This window comes from Hemiscyllium ocellatum, chromosome 8 (genome assembly GCF_020745735.1).
Source record: "Hemiscyllium ocellatum isolate sHemOce1 chromosome 8, sHemOce1.pat.X.cur, whole genome shotgun sequence".
Lineage (NCBI taxonomy): Eukaryota > Metazoa > Chordata > Chondrichthyes > Orectolobiformes > Hemiscylliidae > Hemiscyllium > Hemiscyllium ocellatum.
In genome coordinates this window covers 117596222-117618991 of record NC_083408.1, presented here as the reverse complement: position 1 = coordinate 117618991, position 22770 = coordinate 117596222, and the positions used below count along the sequence as shown (strand labels likewise).

At 42.8% G+C, this 22770-nt stretch overlaps 1 protein-coding gene across 4 annotated transcripts in view; it reads left to right on the top strand.

Annotated features, from left to right (window-relative positions):
- vash1 (vasohibin 1) overlaps positions 1 to 21356 on the top strand; it is a 70726-nt gene extending 49370 nt beyond the window's left edge. For 2 of the 4 annotated variants that reach the window (XM_060829526.1, XM_060829523.1), the window contains 4 exons: positions 2423 to 2770; positions 4953 to 5051; positions 7483 to 7561; positions 18099 to 21356. In XM_060829526.1, the coding sequence (XP_060685509.1) occupies positions 2423 to 2492 (70 nt within the window). In that variant the 3' untranslated portion in view covers positions 2493 to 2770; positions 4953 to 5051; positions 7483 to 7561; positions 18099 to 21356. The remainder of the gene's footprint in view (positions 1 to 2422; positions 2771 to 4952; positions 5052 to 7482; positions 7562 to 18098) is intronic. The other 2 variants (XM_060829525.1, XM_060829524.1) reach the window with 2 other exon arrangements.
- Positions 21357 to 22770: the final 1414 nt, after the last annotated feature.

The following is a 22770-nucleotide window of genomic DNA, read 5'->3' as shown; positions in this document are numbered from 1 at the left end:
AGTAAAGGTGTGTGACTGTAATTTTGGATGCATGCCTCAAATCATTGAAGGTGGCAGGAGAGTGGTGATAGCAGAAAATAAAGCAAACAGTGTTCTCAGTTTTGTGAACAGGGACAGGAGCAAGAAGGTAATGTTAAATTTGTACAAGGACTCTACATGATGGCGGCGATCCAGTAGAACTGCCAAGGATGTCTCTGCATAACAGCCAAGGTGTATTGGTGTTTTTTGCCATCCCAGGCCAAATCCTATGAGAGGTTGTTGATTTAAAGCCTTAGAAATGCATATTTGTTAATATTTGGAAGTGGGAAGGATGCCAAAGGGAAAACGAGCAAGCAAACAGCAGCAGGGAGGCCACTCCCCTGCAGCACCAACCACACCAGAGACTGCAGCAGCGGCCTCTCCCGAGAGACTTAACGGACTCGCAGAAATTGGTGGCAGTGATTGCGAGACTTACCATGAAGGTTGAGGCTGCGATCAAGGAGATCCGTGTCCGGATCCAACCCATCACGTCCATGCTGCAAAAGCATGAACAGGAGCTCCCAGGACTTCAGGGCGTGGATGGAGAAGGTGGAGGGTCAAACCACAGCCTCTGAAGTGACAATCGGGTCCTCGTCCGGATGGATCCAGGCCCTGGGCCAGCAAGTACAGGCCTTGCGAGATCTGATCACTACCTCAAAAATCTAGGTCGATGGACAAATTTACGGATTATTGGGTTCCCGGAGGGTGAAGAAGGTGGACAGCCAGTCAGCTTCTTTGAAAACTGGCTGCCGTAGTTCCTGGGCCTTCAAATAGAGTCCAGCCGGCTGCAGATTGAAAGGAACTATCAGGTGGTGGTGCACAGGTTCTGGCCGGTACAGTGCTCCCGCCCAGTCCTAGTGCACATCCTCACACACAGGGGTAAGCAAAGAGTGATAGAAGCCTCCAGATCACTGAGGGAAGACCCACAGGCACTGCTGCACAATGTGTCAAAATTATGTTTTCTCAAGATTTCTCAGCAGCTGTAATTAGAAAGAGGAAGTCCTTCGATGAAGTCAAGAGGCTGAGGAACCTGGGCATTCAGGACTCCATGAGGTACCCGGCAGGGCCTCGTTTCAACCATGAGGATTCAGTTTATACATTTGACTTAGTGGATAAAACCAAGGTGTTTGAAATAGTCTGGTTGATCTGAAGAATATGGTTAATGTTCGTCCTCTCTTCCTTCTTTCCCTGTACCCTTTTTTTCACTTTCCCTAATAATTTTACTTTTTAAAAAAAAAGTCTTGGAATATGTTGTTCCTATTATATTTTTATAATTGAATTTTATCATGGGGAATTTTATGGGTGCCCTTCGTTGTTTTCCTCTTTGGTTTTGTTCTTTTTCTCTTTTTTAGTCATAATTGGGGTTGACACGGAGCCGGGAATGGGCGCAGTGCTTATCCTGACTTTGTCTTCTTTTGTTGATTTAAGGATCATCTCCTTGTTTACTTAATTATTTTTGTCTAAGGCCGGATACAATCCAGGCTTAAGGGGGGATGGATGGGTAGGGTGAGTGCCCCCTATGGACAGGGGGGAGAGTCTCCCCTTCAAGGTTTTACAGTTAGTTTTTTAATGTAGTTTTTTTTGGTAGCAATAATCGTTTGTAGTTATGTTAAAGATGCCAGATTGGTTATATAGCGTTAATTTAGATCAGCCATGCATGGCAGGATGCACTCTGACTGAATGCTTGCTCCTCTCCAACTATTCGAGCTGGGGAATATCTCTGTTGTGGCTGTACAGGACATTGGTTAGGCCACTGTTGGAATATTGTGTGCAATTCTGGTTTCCCTCCTAGTGGAAAGATGTTGTGAAACTTGAAAGGGTTCAGAAAAGATTTACAAGGATGTTGCCAGAGTTGGAGGGTTTGAATTATCGGGAAAGGCAGAATTGGCTGGGGCTGTTTTCTCTGGAGTGTTGGAGGCTGAGGGGTGACCTTATAGAGATTTATAAAATCATGAGGGGCATGGATAGGGTAAATAGACAAAGGCTTTTCCCTGGACTGGGGGAGTCCAGAACTAGAGGGCATAGGTTTACGGTGAGGGGGGAAAAGTTTAAAAGGGACCTAAGGGGCAACGTTTTCACCCAAAGGGTGGCGCAATTATGGAACGAGCTGCCAGAAGAAGTGGTGGAGGCTGGTACAATTACAACATTTAAAAGGTATCTGGATGGGTACATAAATAGCAAAGGTTTAGAGGGATATGGGTCAAGTGCTAACAAATGGGACCAGATTAATTTAGGATATCTGGTCTGCATGGACAAGTTGGACTGAAGGGTCTGTTTCTGTGATGTACATCATTGTGACTCTATGACTCTTAGCAGTCTCCTTGAGAGCTGTTTTTATTTCAGTAACAGTATTTCGTTTCTCCTGAGCCATTGAATGTTTCATAATGTTTTCCTTATTTTCCAGATCTTCGGGAGAGAAGAAAACAACAGAGCAAAAAAACCTCAATGATGTGGGATACCAGATCCGTGTGTGAACATTCCGCAGTGCAGTCCAAGTGTGACCATTGCGTTGTACAGTTTGCAGAGATCTTTCTCGAGTCCGTAGAAGGACTATCTGTGCACTGAACTGAACTCTCAGAATCAGAATGAAAGATGCCGTAGAGTATTTGGAAGTAGTGGCCAGCAGTATTAAACCAATTGTGACTTTTTACATTTTTTTGTTACATATTTTCTCTAATATGTTTGATAATCTTTCAATTGGAATGAGTTAACAGCCCGTTAGAACACTTTAGATTGTGCTGACAGCTGAAAGGTAACACATTTAATAATACATTATCCCAACCTTTTTGTGGTGGTTGAGAACCCTATTTGGACAGTCTGAGACATGTAGAATTTTTCAATCCGCGTACGGTTTTCAAAAGGTTTGGGGTGTAAACAAAATACTGAGCCATACAGACAAGGCAAAGCCTAGACTTTATGCCTAGTCTGTACCGATCTTGACCAGGGATCAAATAGGTTCACTTCAATTGCTCACCTCCCAGGGTAGAAGAATCGACCAAGATTCCTATTCTGCTCACTGTCTGGTGATCCTGATGTACTACATTGGGTGAGGGCAGGGTTGGACATTTTCCTTTTTGCAATCAAAAAGCTTCCCAATATTCAGTGCAGGAGAATTAATGTGAAGATTGGCCACCGCAGCAAGGTATCAGAGAGTGACCAGTGGCTATGGAAATCATATCTCAGCAAAACCTGAGCCTAAATGCTCCCCATGCAACACCTCACCAAAGCGTCAAAATTAAAGTCAAAACCCAAATACACCTCCATCACCCTCCCCACTCAGTAATTCAAAATCCTTGGAGTTTAGTCACAAAGGAGGCTGTTGATATTTTCTTTCCCATGTTTCTACATCACAAGGATCCAGTTACATTGACCTCATTTCATGAGAAGGAACTGACTTTATTAACCTGCCTAGCTTGTACTTCAGAGCTTTATAGTGCATTCCCCTCAGCAAAATGTCACAGCTTGACTTATCTCCTCTTAAGAACTAGTGAGTTGGGAGTGCATTTTGAGTTATGTGACCAGGTCCAAAATACATCAATGACTGTTTGTTTGTTTTGTTCCATTTCATGAGAGAACCCTTTTCTTACCTCAAGAGAGCAGAGTATTTTGAAGTGATATTCTTTTATACAATAAGAGGAAAAATTATTCATTGACCCTCCCCCACTTCACCCTGTCTATAAGTAAATGGTTGCCATTTACTTATGATATGGAGGTGCTGGTGTTGGTCTGGGTTAGACAAGGTCAAAAATCACACGACACCAGGTTATAGTCCACCTGAGACAGGAGCACACTTTGAATGCTAGTGTTTTCAAATAAACCCGTTGGACTATAGCCTGATACTGTATGATTTTTGACCGAAGTAAATGACACCATGCTGCAGGCTCCCTGACTCTGTTTGGTGCTGAGGTTTGTTGCTCAGTCAGCTTTGCATCTACTGATAATGTTGGACAGATAAAGATTGTTTTGTTCCTGCCGGTTTTCTGTGTTTCCATGACCTGCAGGATTCACATTCACTAAGCATATTAAAATCTAGAGTAAAGGCAACCATGTGAACGATGATTGTTATTAAAACTCATCTGGTCTTTTAGGGAAGGAAATCTGCCATCCTTACCTGGTCTGGCTACATGTGACTCCAGACCCACAGCAACGTGGTTGACTCAAAACTGCCCTGTGGGCAATAAACACTGGTCTAGCCAGCAACGCTAATATCCCATGAAGGAATAAAAGAAAAGCACTTCTAAATTTTATATGTTCCCTTTACAACTCAGTATCCAATTTTATTTATAAGATTTCTGTTTTATTAATGATGCAGAAACTGTCTTGACCATTTTAGTTTTATTAAACATGGTTTTATTTATTTTGAATATTGACATTATCTCTTTCCTTTCTGTTTTTTTCTTTATCATCTTTTGTACTGAACTGAATTATAAATTGTGATTGAAAACATTATTTTCATAATTGGGAAATGTTAGGCTCACTGATCCCATCACTATTTTTTAAACTCTCTGAACCCATATTCTTGCAATTTTTCCTCCAGAAACACACCTAATTGTCCCTTAACTCTGGGAGTACTAGGCAGGACACAAAGTGCTATACCCTCAAAACCAAATCAGTTTGACATTCTCCAAATGTCTGTCTGACTCTCGCCTCCGGAGAATCCGTTGAGTGGTAAATAGCTTACGTGATGCAACATGTGAGAACACTCTGCTCTGTCTATGTAGTAAAATATAATGGGCATTCTGATATCTCACCCCTTTTAATCAACTTAGCCACTACTTGTAATGAATATTGTCAATTTCAGGTTGTTATGACATTACTAACTGGACATAAATTAGCATAGCACATTTAAATTAAGAATGTTACTGAAGTTTTAACTTACTGTGATTTTAATATATTTAAAATTATAGATCTGATTTCAATTTTTTTTTTGAAAGGCCAACTTTCACATTGAAAAGTGAAGCTAGAGAAAGACTCCATGAAAATCTCCAGAAGTACAGAAAACAAAACCGTAAGATATGAAGACAGAGCTTTGAGTGAGTCGTCATATGCTGTTTCTGCTCAAAGCTGAGTGGGAGGAATTTAATGCCTCCCCCGCAGGAGCTTCATGGCGGGCTATCATTTAATCAGCAGCGAGGATAGTGGATGGGGACCCTGCTGTCCCCCTCCATTTTACCTTCACTTCAATGAAGCCCATAGCCTCAACTTCTGTGGATAGCTAACTTCCCTTCAGCAGATTGAAGCCCTTAGGCAGTCAATGAATGCACATTCAGCCCCTACAGCCTGCTCAGCAAGATGATTGCTGGTGGCTTCAACTCCACATTCCCTCCAATCTTTGATCGTTTTTAAATCGCTTGTCAGTCACAAAACAATCTACCTCTACTTTTAAAATACTCAATAAATCTGACTCCACCAGTTTCCAGAGAGTTCCAAAACCTCTCCATCTTCTAAGATAAATATTAATGTAATCTTAATTGATGTCTTAAATGGGAAACCCTTATTTTTAAATTGTGCCCTAGTTCTAGTCTCACCCACAGGAGGAAACAAACTTCTGGTATCCTCCCTGTCAAGTCTCCTCAGGATCTTTTTGTGTCAATGAGGTCACCTTTCGTGCTTCAAAACTCCCAATGGATGTAGGCCCAACCTTTCCTCATAAAATCCCTCCATCAGTCAAATCAACCTTCTCTGAACTTCTTACACATTTATATCCTTCCCTAAATAAGGAGACCAAAACTCTGTCCAGTCCACTGAAGTGCCTTATCCTGTCAGCACCCCTGACATTAACAGAACGGCAGGCAGGGCCTCACCATGTGATGACCACAATGAGCAAGCCCATGCAGCATCACTTGTTGACCCCCATAGGAGTATTCTTGTACAAAGGCACTCGATTTCTGATCAAAGAAACAGGAAGAAGAGAGGATGCTGAGAGTCTTACTGCCAATACCTCATCTGTCTATCAGTTGTGGACTGGAATCCAGTGACAATAGCTTGCCTCCAAGTGGCAGTTTCCATCACTTCACTGGTAGCACAGCTGACCCAAAGGGGCTTCCAGCCTCTCTTTTGCCAGGAACCCTTGTGGGGTAGAATCTCTGTGCTCAGGGGGACCTTGATCACTTAGACGGCCAGCTGCTCTCCAGGTTGTGAGTAGCTCTGAGGGGAGTGAACCTGTGGAACTCTTTCCACAGAGGGCTGATGAGGCTGGGTGATTAAGAATATTCATGGCTGAGACAGACAGATTTTTAATCAGTAAGGGAATCCAGGATTGTGGGGGAAAGGTAGGAAAGTGGGGGTGAGGATTCTAAAATAAACCATGATCTTATTAAACAGCAGAACTGATTTGATGGTTTGAATGGCTTGTTTCTGCTCCGACAGACTTTTCAGTCATATGTGCCTGAGAGGTACTTAATGCAGAGGGTTTTCCTGATGAAAAACAGTGTGCTACTCCTGCTCACTCTTCAGACATTGGGCAAACCCCCATCACCTCTGTTAAATCCCACCTGGTGACTCAGATGAAAACATTTAAATTTCCACAAGCACAAGCTAGAATCTCCTCCAGAGCTTTGTGTTAGAAGATCGAGAACTGAATAATAACTGATCTCAGATGCTGAATTTAATTATGTTGCAAAGGAAGCATGAAGTGTTCTGTGAGAAGTAGACTGCATGGGTACAGTAAAAAAATGTATTTCTCAATTTAATGTGATAAACAGAGGGATGCAATTTTGGTTAAAATCTGTAGAACTTGAATTGAATTCAACATGTACTTCAATTCTGCCCTCTTTCTGATGTGTAAAAGGGCCCATTCATGGTTCTCCTTGCTCAAGATATTGTGGTAACGAGACCCCAACGCAGTGCTACTACATTTGCTGAAGTACCTCATCAAGCTGTAACAATTGATGTAGGGAGTGCGTGGAGCATTGTGATGTGGAGGGACATTGAGAGTTGAAGTATGTTTGTTGAGGACAGTGTAGAGGGAGCTTTGCTCATGTACCTGTCCTGAGAGTGCTTAATGGAGACAGTATAGAGGAGACTTTTTAATGCTGTATGTAACACTGTGCTGTCCTGTTTGGGAGTGTTTAATGGTGTGGAGGGAGCTTTACTCTGTATCTGACCCCGTGCTGTCCCTGTCCTGGGAGTGTTTGATGGGAACAGTGTATAGAGGGAGCTTTACTCTGTATCTAACACCATGTTGTCCTGTTCTGGGAGTGTTTAATGGGGATGGTGTGGAGGTAGCTTTACCCTGTATCTAACTGATTATTTTCTGCTGGACCCAGGCAGTTTTTGTCTTTGTTGCATGGAAATCCCAAGGCCAGTTGATGTATTTTAACTATGATGTAGATGGACCTGTGATATCACTGTAGCAGTTGAATGGATGTCTTCCTTGCTGGGTCACTTGGGTTGCTTCTATCAAGTGAAGTGCATAATGAATGTTCAGCCTTTGAAATTTGAAGCATTTCTTTCCTTTCACAGCATGGGAAATAGTCTCCCAGAGAGAGCACTCTATTAACAACAGGACCTGATGAAAATATGGTTATGTACAAGATTAAGGGTAAGTACAAATGGTGATTGAATGTTATCTGGAAATGATGTTTCCTGAACTGTTGCATGCCAGGGTAGGCAGCCAATCAGAATAAATCATGTATCACACGTGGTTAGATCCTGTTGTGATTTAACCTTTGGCACAGCTCTGTTATGGAGTCTAGGGTAGAGTTGACTATAATGATAGCAGGAGGAGGTTAAATAGGGTAAAACATAGATGCTTTTCTGCTGTGGATTGTATTGAAGCTATAAAAGCTGATTTGAATGGGCTGATTAAGTCTATGAAGGAATTTTACAAGTTAGCCACAGACAGAAATAGGCTATTCAGCTCAATGCCGAAGCTCCATGTGAGCCTCCATCATCTGACCTCATACGGACAGCTTTCTGTTCCTTTCCTATTCCTGAATATAGAACAGTACAGCACAGAACAGGCCCTTCGGCCCACGATGTTGTGCCGAACATTTATCCTAGATTAAGCACCTATCCATGTACCTAACCAATTGCCGCTTAAAGGTCACCAATGATTCTGACTCTGCCACTCCCACAGGCAGCGCATTCCATGCCCCCACCCATGTCTGGGTAAAGAACCTAGCCCTGACATCCCCCCTATACCTTCCACCCTTCACCTTAAATTTATGTCCCCTTGTAACACTCTGTTGTACCCGGGGAAAAAGTCTCTGACTGTCTACTCTATCTATCTATTCCCCTGATCATCTTATAAATCTCTATCAAGTCACCCCTCATCCTTCGCCGTTCCAATGAGAAAAGGCCTAGCACTCTCAACCTATCCTCGTTCGACCGATTCACCATTCCAGGCAACATCCTGGTAAATCTCCTCTGCACCCTCTCCAAAGCTTCCACATCTTTCCTAAAGTGAGGCAACCAGAACTGCACACAGTACTCCAAATGTGGCCTTACCAAGGTCCTGTACAGCTGCAACATCACCTCACCACTCTTGAATTCAATCCCTCTGCTAATGAGCGCTCCACCTGAGTTGAAAATGTGTCGCTGGAAAAGCGCAGCAGGTCAGGCAGCATCCGAGGAACAGTAGAATCGACGTTTCGGGCATAAGCCCTTCAGGCTTATGAACATTGACCCCAATATCCCTCTGCTCCTAATCCTGTATTCCGCATTCTTATTTGACCTTCCAAAATGGACAACCTCACACTTGACAGGGTTGAATTCCATCTGCCACTCCTCAGCCCAGCTCTGCATCATATCTAAGTCCCTTTGCAGCCGACAACAGCCCTCCTCACTATCCACAACTCCACCAATCTTCTTGCTTTTCTATCTTCCCCTTTAAATGCTTTTCTGTTTTTCACACTTGTGGTAATGCGGTGCTTATTCTCACCATTCAGTGGATAAACATTTCTCCTGAGTACCTCCTGGATTTATTAATGACTCACTGTTATATTTATGGCTCCAGTTCTAAATGGATCCATAACTGAAAGCACCATTTCTGCATCTATCCTTTCAAATCCTCTTAATGCTAAATACCTCATCACTATTTTCCCATGAAACAAATCCTGCCCTTGCAGTTAAGCCCTCAGCCTGAGAGGATAGACCTGAAGCCCAGTGTTTCTTTCCTGATAGCTCAGTAGTCACAAGTGAATCTTTCTGCACCTTCTCCAAGACTTCGATATCCTTTTTATAATCTGTTCACAGTAGACCAAATATGATATTACCAAGATTCTGGAGAAGTTTAAACGTAACTTCTCTGCCTTTCAATTCTGTCCTACAGGGAATAGACCACCCCGCACCACCACCACCAATTTCTTGGTTCGTTTAATTCTTTGACTTTGTTAATTTGTATTGTTACTTTTAATAATCTGTATAATCAGTATTCCCAAATTCCTGTGTTTGTTTGCTTATTTGGATAAGTGCAATTCTTAAATGAAATGCCAGCCTTTAAAATAACATGGAACAGTAGCTCCTACAGCCCAACCTTCATCTTTGAGAGAAGCAGCAATGGCATGAGCAGAGGGGCAGTGGCCACTTCCTCCTCACTCATCTGCTGTTGGTGCTGCTGCATGGAATAGAGTGCATTAATATGGATCTCCAGTTCACAGGAGGTTATAACCCCCCCATGGGGTATGCAAGCAAATCAAGTTTGACTACCAATGCTGAAAGGTTTGGAGGGCTAGGAGCAGGCAGGTGGGACTAATTTAGTTTGGGATTATGGTCACCATGGGCTGGTTGGACCAAAGGGTCTGTTTCCGTGCTGGATGACTCTATAACTCCTAAGCACCAACCTGTGTAACAGATCATTGCTGTCATATCTTGCCCAGTGAGCCAGGTGGGCACACGTTCACATTGAGGATCAAAGTCACCACAGCCTTGCGTTTCTGTGTCATTAGCTCCCTCCAAAGATCTATTCGTGATGTGCAGGGTGTCGCAATCTGCAGCATACAGGATGCATCTCCCAGGTGATCAATGCGATGTTTGCCATCTACATGCAATCCTCCAAACATTTATCACTACAATGATTTCCACTCCAGTAATGTTTAGATGCTATGTTACTGAGATGATCACACTTGTCTGTGCAAGAAGACCTGGAAACTGCCATAATGACTTGATTATAAGCTGGCCATTGTTCTTCACATCTCCAAACAATGACAGATGGTGGCTCCTTGGAGACTAGTCCCACCTTCTAAATGTTACCAGTAAATGTGACGATCTGACATAGTTTTGAGCACCCAAGTAATTTATCTTGCGGAACCACCGTTCTTCCAATTACTTTTATGTTGTGTAATCAATGTGGCTTCAGAAAAGCTTGAGGCAGCTTGCTCGTTCCCCTGCTCTACGTGCTGAGGTACTCATCATCGATTTTCTCTTCATTTTGGAGCCAGTGAGGATGCTGCTAAACATTGACAACCTGATCCTAGCAGGGGCAAACTTCATCATGAGCAAATGAGCTTCTGACTTGGGGTGGGGGCAAGGGGAGAAGTGTAAACACGTCGGGCAGAAGCCCAGTTTTCTTTGTTTGAACCCTTTCTCCATCTTTCTTCGTGCCTATGTCAGTAAAGAGCTGGAGATTACTAGCTGCAATTCAGTGCAGCACAATGACCTTAGCAAGGCCTTCCTCCATTTTGGTTACACCATCAGACTGAATGTGAAGGCCAACAGCGAGTCTGGTTATGTACCAATGGTCATTCATTTCTTGGAGGTGGACATGAGTGCAAAGGTCTGAGACATTTTGACATTTGTTTTGGAGATGGATCATTCCAATCTCTCTCCAATGGTGCATGTTGCAGTTTGAAATACTGATCGATCTTTGCATAGTTTCTGTCTCCAATTCATGGAATGATTTGAATGATTATTGCACAGAAGGGGACTATCAGTCAGTTGAGCCTGTATTGATTCCAGTGTCCCACCATCTTTCCCCTCTCCTTGCAGCCTGCTAATTTTTGCTTCATGTGTATATCTAACCCACGAAACACATAAAAGAAATCTTCTTCCACTATACTTTCAAGCAGTTCAGTGCATTCTAGATCATAACCATTTGCTACAGTGGGACAATTACCAGGTCTTTATAAACCTTTCTACAGTCTGAAAAACAGTCATTCACCACTATTCTCTGTTCCTCTCATACTAGCTAATGTTGTCGCCATGTTGTTGTCCCTCTTATTCTATGTGCTTCAACTTTGCCATGTGACTCTTCAACAAATCCATTTTGAAGTCCATAGACACCATAATCAAACAAATTGTATTTTATTATCCATCTCTGTTATCTCACCAAAAACTCAGCCAAGTTTGTTAAATTTGATTTCCTTTCAGCAAATCCATGCTGGCTTTTCTTAATTCAACTATGATTGTGCAAGTGATTGTTAACTTTTAGCCAGATCATCATTCCTGAAATCGTTCCCATACAGGGCTAAACTGACTGGCCTGTAATTACTGGATTTCATCTTGCTTCCCCTTTTTGAACAAGATGTGCAATTCTTCTCTGGAACAGTTCCTGCAACTAAGGAGATTGGATGATCATGATCAATTGCTCTGCAGTTTCCATTTTTCCTTTCCTCATTATCCTTCAATCATCTGATCTAGTCCTGGTGACCTTTCACCTTTACATACAGCCATTCTTCTTAACATTTCCTCTCTTTCGAATGTTAGCTGATCTCATTTCGCAATCACTTCCTCTTTCAGTATGACGTTGGCACCAGTCGTACCGATTATAGGGATTTTGAACAAACGGTAAACTGCTTTTCTCAGCTGGATAAATACTCAATCCCTCACATAAAGGATTTATACACAAAGCTGACAGGGGGCTGCCCTTCATGAAACTGGATGTGAGTCTATGTATTTACAATTGTGATTAGATGAGGATTCACAGAAGTAAGTTACAATTAATACCCATAAGTGTTTATACCAGTATACTAAACTGTCATTTAGGGTCTCATCAACCTGTGCCATTTTTCAGCGGACGATGGAGAGCATTTTACCACAGGTAAAATTTATCTGGATGACCTGCTAATAACAGGAAAGACCTGTGAGGAGCACTTCCAGAACTTGGACATAGTCCTCAGGTATTTCTGCCAGGCAGGCATGTGCCTTAAAAGGGAAAAATGCTTGTTCCAGTCACCCCAAGTGACCTACTTGGGCTCCAGAGTGTACACGACTGGGTTACACACGTTGGAAGATAAAATTAGGGCAATGCAAGATGCCCCGGCTCCGTTTGTACCGGAGCTCTTTCCTGGGGCTAGTGAAGTTTTAAGGAAAATTCATCTGTAACTGGGCCCCTATCCTGGCATCTTCCCATTAACTCTTACAAAAGGGTCAGCCTTGGAAATGGTCACATAGCCAAACAACAACCTTCAGGGAATGGAAGAAAGTGCTATCGTCTTCCCAAGGTGTTAGCACACTGTGATTCTAAACAAGATCTCATATTGGCATGTGATGACTCCCCATGCCTCTTATGGGGTAGTGTTAGCTCATAGGTGGCTGAAGGGAGAGGGACAACCGATAATGTATGCATCCAGGACTTTAGCTAATGCAGAGTGTAAGTACGCCCAAATACAGAAGGAAGGTTTGGCAATCATATTTGGAGTCAGGAAGTTCCACCAATACCTTTACAGACGTGTATTTATAATAACAAACCACAGACTCTTGTTAAGTCTACTTAAAAAGGACAAGGCAATGCCACCTATAGCTTCAGCCCAAATTCAACAGTGGACGTTCATTCTAAGTGCATGTAATTTGGGACTCTGTCTAGGAGGCCAAGTAGTGAATGCGGATTCATTGACCCATCTCCTGTTGGCAGATACACCAGCTGAAAATGTGTTGCTGGTTAAAGCACAGCAGGTTAGGCAGCATCCAAGGAACAGGAAATTCGACGTTTCGGGCATAAGCCCTTCATCAGGAATGAGGAGAGTGTGCCAGGCAGGCTAAGATAAAAGGTAGGGAGGAGGGACTTGGGGGAGGGGCGATGGAGATGTGATAGGTGGAAGGAGGTCAAGGTGAGGGTGATAGGCTAGAGTGGGGTGGGGGCGGAGAGGTCAGGAAGAAGATTGCAGGTTAGGAGGGCTGAGTTGAGGGAACCGACTGAGGCAAGGTGGGGGGAGGGGAAATGAGGAAACTGGAGAAATCTGAGTTCATTCCTTGTGGGTGGAGGGTTCCCAGGCGGAAGATGAGGCGCTCCTCCTCCAGCCGTCGTGTTGTTATGTTCTGGCGGTGGAGGAGTCCAAGGACCTGCATGTCCTCGGTGGAGTGGGAGGGAGAGTTAAAGTGTTGAGCCACGGGGTGGTTGGGTTGGTTGGTCCGGGCGTCCCAGAGGTGTTCTCTGAAGCGTTCTGCAAGTAAGCGGCCTGTCTCCCCAATATAGAGGAGGCAACATCGGGTGCAGCGGATGCAATAGATGATGTGTGTGGAGGTACAGGTGAACTTGTGGCGGATATGGAAGGATCCCTTGGGGCCTTGGAGGGAAGTGAGGGAGGAGGTGTGGGCGCAAGTTTTACATTTTCTGCGGTTGCAGGGGAAGGTGCCGGGAGTGGAGGTTGGGTTGGTGGGGGGTGTGGACCTGACCTCGTCAGGGAGTGGTCTTTGCGGAACGCTGATAGGGGAGGGGAGGGAAATATATCCCTGGTGGTGGGGTCCGTTTGGAGGTGGCGGAAATGACGGCGGATGATACGTTGTATACAGAGGTTGGTGGGGTGGTAGGTGAGAACCAGTGGGGTTCTGTCTTGGTGGCGGTTGGAGGAGCGGGGCTCAAGGGCGGAGGAGCGGCAAGTGGAGGAGATGCGGTGGAGGGCATCATCGATCACGTCTGGGGGGAATCTGTGGTCCTTGAAGAAGGAGGCCATCTGGGCTGTGCGGTGTTGGAACTGGTCCTCCTGGGAGCAGATGCGGCGGAGACGAAGGAATTGGGAATATGGGATGGCGTTTTTACAGGGGGCCGGGTGGGAGGAAAGCCTATGAAAGGCTGGTATAATGTTCTTAGTCATTGGGGATGCCCACTCGAAGTGGTTGGGGTCTGCATAGAGTCATTTGTCAAACACAGGGACAACAATAGAAAAACTGTGCTGATCTTTCGTAATACATGGCTGTCTGAAGTATTGGTCAAAGGTAACGGGCCATGGTTGCACTCAAGTATTTCCTGAAGTTAAATGGTATGAGTCATACAGGACAGCTGCATACCACTTATCATCCAGTGGTCTGGCAGTAACAGTAGTTCACACTTTGAAGACGGGCTTAAGGAAACAGCCTACAGTTTCACTAGATACCAAACTGTCCCAGTTCCAATTTAAGGAGACCCCTCACAGAACTACAGGGACAGCTCCAGCAGAGTTGCTAATGAGGAGAAGACTCTGCACCAAGTTAAACCTGATCTTCCATGACGAGGAGGAGAGTGAAAAGGCATTAGGAACGCCAATGCTGGACACTGGATCCGCTAAGCGAGAGAGATGGTTTACTTTAGAGGGCAAAGTTTAGTGTACAAACCACAGGAATGGTCCTGTGTGGGGAAAAGGCATAGTCGACTCCAGGTCAGGTCTTGTGATGTATGAAGTTCAGATAGTGCAGTGGTCCTGAACAAGCACCTGACTTTAGGAAAACTACAAACTCGCAAATGGTGTGGGAACAAAATGTGTCCAGCTCCTCGGCAGTCCTTCTGACTGTTCCAGAACCCGGGCTCTCTGTCAAGCATTAAAAGTACCATGGAATCAGAGATGGATATGGTGAATGTTGAAGCCTCAATGCCTTTGCTGACTGAAGAGGCATTGAGTTTCTTCCGAGACGCTTTGGGTGCAAGAAGCAAGCTAATGTGCATTGCACACCGGCCATATCACAGGGAGTGTTGGCAGAACCTGACCTAGTGCATAAACACCCCAGGAGGAGCTACAGAAAGAAGAATTGGCCTCTGTCCTGGGACTCAGAGTGGGAGGCATGTAGTGATTGTAATGTGGTCAGCTAGGTGGACCTCCAAATGTGAGTTCCTTGATTGGGGCTGTTAACTCGGTCCAATCAGGAAGCCCTGGCTGAAAGATATAAACAGGAGTGTCCGAGGTTATGCTCACTCTGAGAGCTGGTTCTGAGGGAGCTGGATCAGTATCAAGGACTCTCCATGTTTAAATAGAAAATGACTTGGTGACAGGATACTGGCCTCTGTGGAGTTATTTCAGAAGCAGAGTCTTTGAATATTTTTAACGCAGGGTTGGACATTTTCTTTGTCAGTAAAGGAGTGAACATTATTGGACTAAGTAGGATTGTGGATCATTCAGGAAGTTATGGAGTGGTGGAACAGCCATGAGTGGCCAAGCGGTCGTCTTCTGCTGCTCCTATTTAATTTGTGCGTATACGCATTAATAGTACATGAATAACAATAAGAGTAAATATGTAACCATTTCCTTCAAGAACTTAAAGGTTATTCAAGCACAACCGTCATTGGAATCCATGGTTATAGTTCTTTCTCTTATTTTCAGGTTCTAGACGATTCTCTATTATGTTCTTAAGAATGGCTTTATCTTTCCTAGCACTGATATTGTTTACAACACCCTTAACATGTTCCTATTGCCTTTTCGTCTGTGTAAGAATCATATTAGCACATACGAGTTATAGTAGAGATTACATGACGGTGGAATGAAGAAGTGGGTAGGTATGCTGGAGAATGGGATCGAATGTACACAGGCTGTGGAAGGAGAATTAAATGAATGAAGTCCATTAAGGATCAATTCCAGGAATAATGCTAAATGCAGGGAAGCAGCCAAAAAGAGAATTCTTTAAAAATCAATAGTACAATCGTCATAGTAAATCTGTTAAGACTTTAGTGTCCTTGGAGTAAGAGAATGTGTATCTGAGTTCAGGTAGGACCCACTCGAATTAGAGTGCCGATTGAGATTGTATGTTGGACTGAGGCAGTGCGCCATTTTGATTTACTGTGAAATGCCTTTCAGTCCCATGAGGAATCATATTTGAAATAAATTATTTATGTATTTTAAGGCTGCTTTAAGAAACTGAATATTCTATGGAATGCTGAATACAGGTGGTTTAGTGCCCATAGTGAGAAAGCTTTTTCTGACCACAATGTTCAACATTGCTCAACCTTTTTCTAACACAAATACAGTTAGGTATGTTTTCTTTTCTCCACTCCCCTCTATAGCCCTCAGACAGAAATAGTCTTTAATTTGGTGATATCACTGTATTCTGCTGTGAAATATGTATGATTAGTTGGTAATTACAGAGACGCGCTTACAAGGAAACTGAATCTGAATATCCGAGGTTGCTTGACATTTAGAAAAGACAGGAAACTGGGAAAAGTTGGTGGAGTAACCCTCTTAATTAATGACAGCATTAGTACCATACTAAAAAAAATGACCTTACTTCTAAAATTCAAAATATAGAAACCGTTTTAGGTGGGACTATGAAACAGCAAGGTTCAGAAAGCTTTGTACAGATCATCAGATGACATGATAATGCAAATCACAATCTAAATCAGGAAGTTAGATGTGTGTTTAATAAGAGTAACACAGTAATCATGGAGTGCTTCAATTTCTGTGTAGATTGGGTAAACTTTATTAGTATTAACGTTGCAGAGAATTATTTACTTATTTTATCTGCAAAATAGTTTGCTGAAGCATTATGTTAATGAATTAATAGGGAACACCAATTTTGGATCTAGTGCAATCAAAAAGGGCTAACTAATCTTGTTTCAAAGGAATCTTTAGGAAAGAATGATCATAATAGAATATAATTTTACATTAAGTTTGGAACTGGCATAGTACAGTTGGAAACTAGGGTCTTTAAAATGGAAACATTAAGGTTATTGGGGAAATTGGTAATGGTGAGTTGATCAATTCTGCTTGATAGCTGAAAATGTGTTGCTGGAAAAGCGCAGCAGGTCAGGCAGCATCCAAGGAGCAGGAGAATCGACGTTTCGGGCATGAGCCCAAATTCAGGCTCCTGAAGAAGGGCTCATGCCCGAAACATCGACTCTCCTGCTCCTTGGATGCTGCCTGACCTGCTGCACTTTTCCAGCAACACGTTTTCAGCTCTGATCTCCAGCATATGCAGACCTCACTTTCTCCTACGATGGTTGATAGGCAATGGGTAACATTTGAAAAGCTCAATTACATAGTTTGCAACAAAAATGCATTCCTTTAATACATAAAAATCAATAAGGAAGTGTTCCAACTATGGCCAATCAATCAAAGATTGCATTTGATCAATGGTAAAGCTCTATAAAGTCACCAAAAAAAGTAAGACTAAGGATCAAGTGGATTTCAAAATTCTGCAAAGGAAGATCAAGGAAAGGATAAAGACAGAAAATAGAATGAGAGTAAACCAGCAACAAAACATAACAATGAACTTCAAAATCTTCTATCAATATATTCAAGGAAAAAGATTAATGAAAACAAATATCAGTCCAGCACAAGCAGTCGGGAGAACTTGTAATGGACTATAAGGAAATAGTAGAGAAATTAAACAAATGTCTATCTTCACATTGAAAAATACTAAAATCTCAATTTAAGGGGAGTCTATGAGCTATTGCAGGAATTGCAAGATATTCATATTAGTAAGACAATAGCATCAGAGAACTTAATGAGACTTAAAGTGGATCAATTTCCTGGACCTGATGATCTATATTCCAGAGTATTGAAAGAAGTGGCAGCAGAGATAGTAGCTGTAACCGAAAAAGAGAAAATGCTGGAGAATCTCAGCAGGTCTGGCAGCATCTGTAAGGAGAGAAAAGATCTGACGGTTCGCGTCTAACTGACCCTTTGTCAGTAGCAGATAGTAGACGTGTTCATTATCAACTTTTGAAGTTCGATAGACTCTAAAATGTTTCCTGCATTGGAAAGGCACACCTATGGCCATTGTTAAAGAGATTGTCCTAATGTCAACAATAAGGAAAATGTTAGAATCTATAATAACAAATGCGTTATCATGACTGTTAGGAAATAGAAGTCTGGGCAGAAGGCTTTCTAGAGGTCCCACACAAGATGTTTACAAATGAAATTAGACCAAATATGATTGGAGAGAATAAACTGGCATGGAGTAAGAACTCAATAATGAACCAAAATAGGAGAAATAAATTATCATTTTCTGATTGGCAGGCTCTGGCTCACGGAATACCAACCACAAGAATAGGTGTAGATGCCCCACCTATTCACAGTCTATATCAACAGTTTGCATGTGGGATCTGAAGATATTACTTCCAATATTGGAGAGGACACAAACCTAAATGGAAATGTGAGTTGTGAGAATGATTCAAGAAGCTTCATGGGGATTCAGAGAGGCGAAGTGATTGTATTCCATCTACCAATTTATTTTCTTGATGTAGCAGAACTTTAGGTTACTTACTTTAGCAGGAAACACAGAAATACAAAATATTTTTGAAATAGTGAGAGGCTGGAAATATTGTGTCCCTGATAAGAGTGCAACAGAGGTTCACTAAATTAATTGCTGGATTCTGAATGGATTCCTCTATGTGGAAAGGTGAGATAGGCTGTTCCTGTATCCTCTGGAGTTTAGTAGAATGGGAGGTAATTTCATTCAAATGTACGAAATACTTACAGGGCTCATCAGGGTAAATGAGGAAAGATGTTTCCCCTGGTTGCGAGTCTAAATCCATGCCAAAGTCATTTGGGATTTATATGAGCAAGAATTCCTTCACTGGAATTGTTGTGAGTCTTTGGAATTATCATCTTTGGAGTACTGTGGAGGCTCAGTTGCTGAGTATGTTCAAGACCAAAATGGATTCATTTGTACAGATTAAAAGCTTCAAGGAATGTAGGGATACTACACGGAAATGGTATTGAATTGGAAGATCTATCGTGATTTCATTGATTTCTTTGATTGGCCTCCTGCTTTTATTAAACACTGATTTATCAAACAAAACTCCCTCACCCCCATCCACCCACTAATTCAGTAACTGTGACAATGCCTCAGAAATATAACATTTTACACTCTTCACTGTTCCCCACCTCAAAAAAGTAAAAGCCTCAAATACTGGCAAAGGTTCTAGGTTTCACTTATAACCTCTCAGCTTGGCATGGCAGTGGTTGGGCAGAGGTGGTTTCAGTCAGAGCTTGTTGATTGTCAGTGCTTTGCAAGCTATTTTCAAATTCACTAGTTGAACTATGAGAGACTGGTGAGGCATTGGAAAAACAATTGTGGGGGGGGGGAGGATGATCAGTTAGTAAAAACAGTAATGTTTGGATCGTCACACTATAGCTACATTTTGAAGTCTAGAGAACAAGTCGTAGCAGTATGTTGGTCACCAGTTTTACTGCATGTTCCTCATGGGATGGCACACACAGTGAATACTGCTGAGACATTCACCTGATGTACACAGTCATTGTCTTTTTATGTATAATGCTTCAGGTGATTGATTTACTAATGCTCTGCCCATTTGCTTGTCTAACTGGCTCGATCGTCTAATGTATTTGATTATGTGACTATGTCTAATATTACTGCTACCCCCTCTCTGGTTCATTTCTGATACCTCATGCAAGATTAATTTTCATACATTAACTTTGAAATATTAGCTTTGTAAGGGTTAAAGGAAGGGTCAGAGATCAATTATAGTTATTCTTGATTTAGACTGAGATGATCCGTTCTGCATTCCCACAGAAATTCATTAATTGGAGCCTAATGAGCAAAACTGCTGCCTGAGCTCCAGCCTGCAGGACAGGGATCAGGCTTTGGGGAGTAGGGGAGTTAGGTGAGCCAGTCAGCTACAAAGTCTGCCCACTCCTATGCTGTACATTTAGAGAAATTGTGGTCTGCTCATCTTTCAGATTTTCTTCTTATTTATGCTTCCCTTACGAGAGGACACATTCTGTGATAATGCCCTTTTGGTTCTCCCATTGCTTCCTGCCTACTCACCAGACAGTGAGGGAACAAGGTTTGTATTCCTTTCTTGTTCAATTGTGGATATCCAGTCCACGGACTATGTCCTTAGTGCTGTAATTAAAGGATTTACAGTAGCTTTCCAAGCTTTGCTGAGGCACTTGGTTCAATGCTAAAGATTAAGTGAAACCTTGTTCAGAAAAATCACACAGATAAACTGAACACAACCCTTTTTTTGAATGAAAGTAGATTCTGGTGGACAATGTCTTTCACATGAAAGGTTAAACCAAAGCCCCACTGGTTGAGCATAAAACTTCCAGTCGCAGTTTTCAATGAGGAGGAAAGTGCTATCCCAGTATCCAAACTAACATTCCTCTCCTCACAGCTTAGTAAAACTACAATGTAACGGTCATTCATTATATTTGTGGAGCCTTGCTGTTTTAAATAACTTAAATGACTGCATTTTTCTCTCTGTAGTAGTTAGAGGGCCTGAGATAAAGGAGGAACTTCTCCCTTCCCACAATAAAGCATGCTCTGTAGCTTGATTCTAAATCCAAGAACGATGGATGTTTGCCAACCAAAAATAGTGAAGTATAGGGAACCAAACGCATGGATGGAATTACAGAATGGTTATAGTTCAGAAGAAGATCTCCTTGCCCTTGCTGACTGTCTAAATGTGTTCAGTTACTTCCACTGCCTGACTTTTCCATATCGTTCCGAACCATTCTTCTCTTCAGAAAATGATCCCGTTCTCTTTTCAAAGCTACAGTTGAATCTGCCCACACCACATCCTCACCATTAACTGCACAAAATAAATGTTTTCCACATGTCGGAGTTGAAAACAGATCAGCCATGATCTCACTGAATGGTGGGACATGCTTGAAAGTCTGAATGACCAGGTCTTGTTCCTAATCCTTAACGCCTGACAGAAAGAAGGTGCTGTATTAATAACTAAGTGTTGCCGAAATGAAACTCCCACAACTATTTTTAGCTCTCCCTCCGAGTTGGTGAGATTATCTCATTAATTAAAGATTTCTAGATTCAGGTATGTCTGTGGACTGAATGTCTCCTTGAAATGCTTGTTGTGACAACTCGGTCTAAGTGAGTGCCGTTTCACAGTTCCATAATTCAAAGCCAGTCATGTCAAAAGAGAACTTGCTGTGGCATCGCAAGGTTGACACTAAAAGATTTATATAAAAAAAAGGACAAATGCTGGAATTACACAACAGGTCTGTCAAAATCTGCAAGAGAAAGCTGCTTAATTTTCACTTGAGTCTACAAGTTTTGAAAGCTCGTGTTTGTTACTCGGTGGTACATTTTTTTCTATCTAGATCAAATTTGAGAAAGTACGAAGTGAATGACTTTGGCTGTTGCAGCTGTGAGCTTCAACTTGTGTGTCTGTGAAAATCCTGACATTCTTTTAAAAGCCAGTGTACACTTTTTTTGATGAACAATTTGTATTTACATTTCTATTTTGTATGATTTAAGTGTAGCCAATAAATATGTAGATGAACTCTGAACCTAGTCTCTGGATAGTTCATTAAGCGACCAAACTGCGCGCACAATATTGCATGTGGTGCCACATGTTGTCAGTGAGTGACTTATACACATTCAGCCTTTTCCTTGCTAGTCTGGCTGTGTAGATGCATGCACCACTGAACCAGTCAGGTGCAGAAACCCCAATGGGATGCCACCACTTCCTTGCACATTCTGACTGAGCTGACCTAAATAGGAGAAAAGACCAGGGGAGGTCTCCAACTCAAGCAAGATCAGGCTGTCGGGAGGCATGATGGATTGTATTCAAACAGCCAATGCTCATGGAACTATACCCTGAACAATTAATGAATACAGGACAGCTGTGCACAGTTTTAATTTCCTCCTTTAATAAAAGTTGATGAGCAATTCAAAGAAGACTCTCTTGATGAAGCATCTGGAATGAAAGGGTATCCTGATGAGGAAGCATCTTCCCTTAGTAGGACCAGAGGCCGAACAGGAAGGTAAATTTTAAAAGATATAAAAGCTTACCTTGTGTATAGGCAGTGTGCACACTAAGCAGGAGCGAACAGGGGGCTGCTGGGTAAGTTAGGCTTTATATTTGGGCGGTTACTTTACCTAAAGCACTACTCGGGTAGTGTCTCCCACCCATCCTTCTCCTCCTCTAACCAAACAAAAGGTCTATGCACTGGATTAGTAAGGTAACTAGTTTCTTTTTTTTCAGTAATCTCGCTGGGAATTTAGAACAGTGGGGATGGCAATTAGGGTACTTGAACGTTCCTCCTGCAGAATGTGGGAGGTAAGGGTCACCACTAGTGTCCCTACTGATTGTATTGTGGGAAGTGCACCCAACTCCAGCTCCTCGAAAACCGCGTTAGGGAACTGGAGCGGGATGAACTTCGGATCATTCGGGAGGCAGAGGGGGTTATTGAGAGGAATTACAGGAAGGTAGTCACACCTCAGGTACATTAAGAAGGTAGATGGGTTCTGTCTGGGAACAGAAAGGGGATAGGCAGTGCAGGGATCCCCTGTGGCCGTTCCCCTCAACAACAAGTATACTGTTTTGGATACTGCTGGGGGGAGGGGATGACTTACTGGTGGTAAGCAATGGAGCACAGGGCTCTGGCACAGAGTCTGTCCCTGTTGTTCAGAAGGGACGGAGGAAGAGGAGCAGAGCATTAGTCATTAGGGACTCCATAGTTAGGGGGACAGAGAGGAGGTTCTGTGGGAATGAGAGAGACTCGCAGTTGGTGTGTTGCCTCCCAGGTGCCAGGGTTTGTGATGTCTCTGATCATGTTTTTGGGATCCATGAGGGGGAGGGGGAGCAGCCCCAAGTCATGGTCCACATAGGCACCAACGACCTAGGTAGGAAGAGAGATGGGGGTTTAAGGCAGAAAGTCAGGGAGCTAGGGTGGAAGCTTAGAGTTAGAACAAATAAAG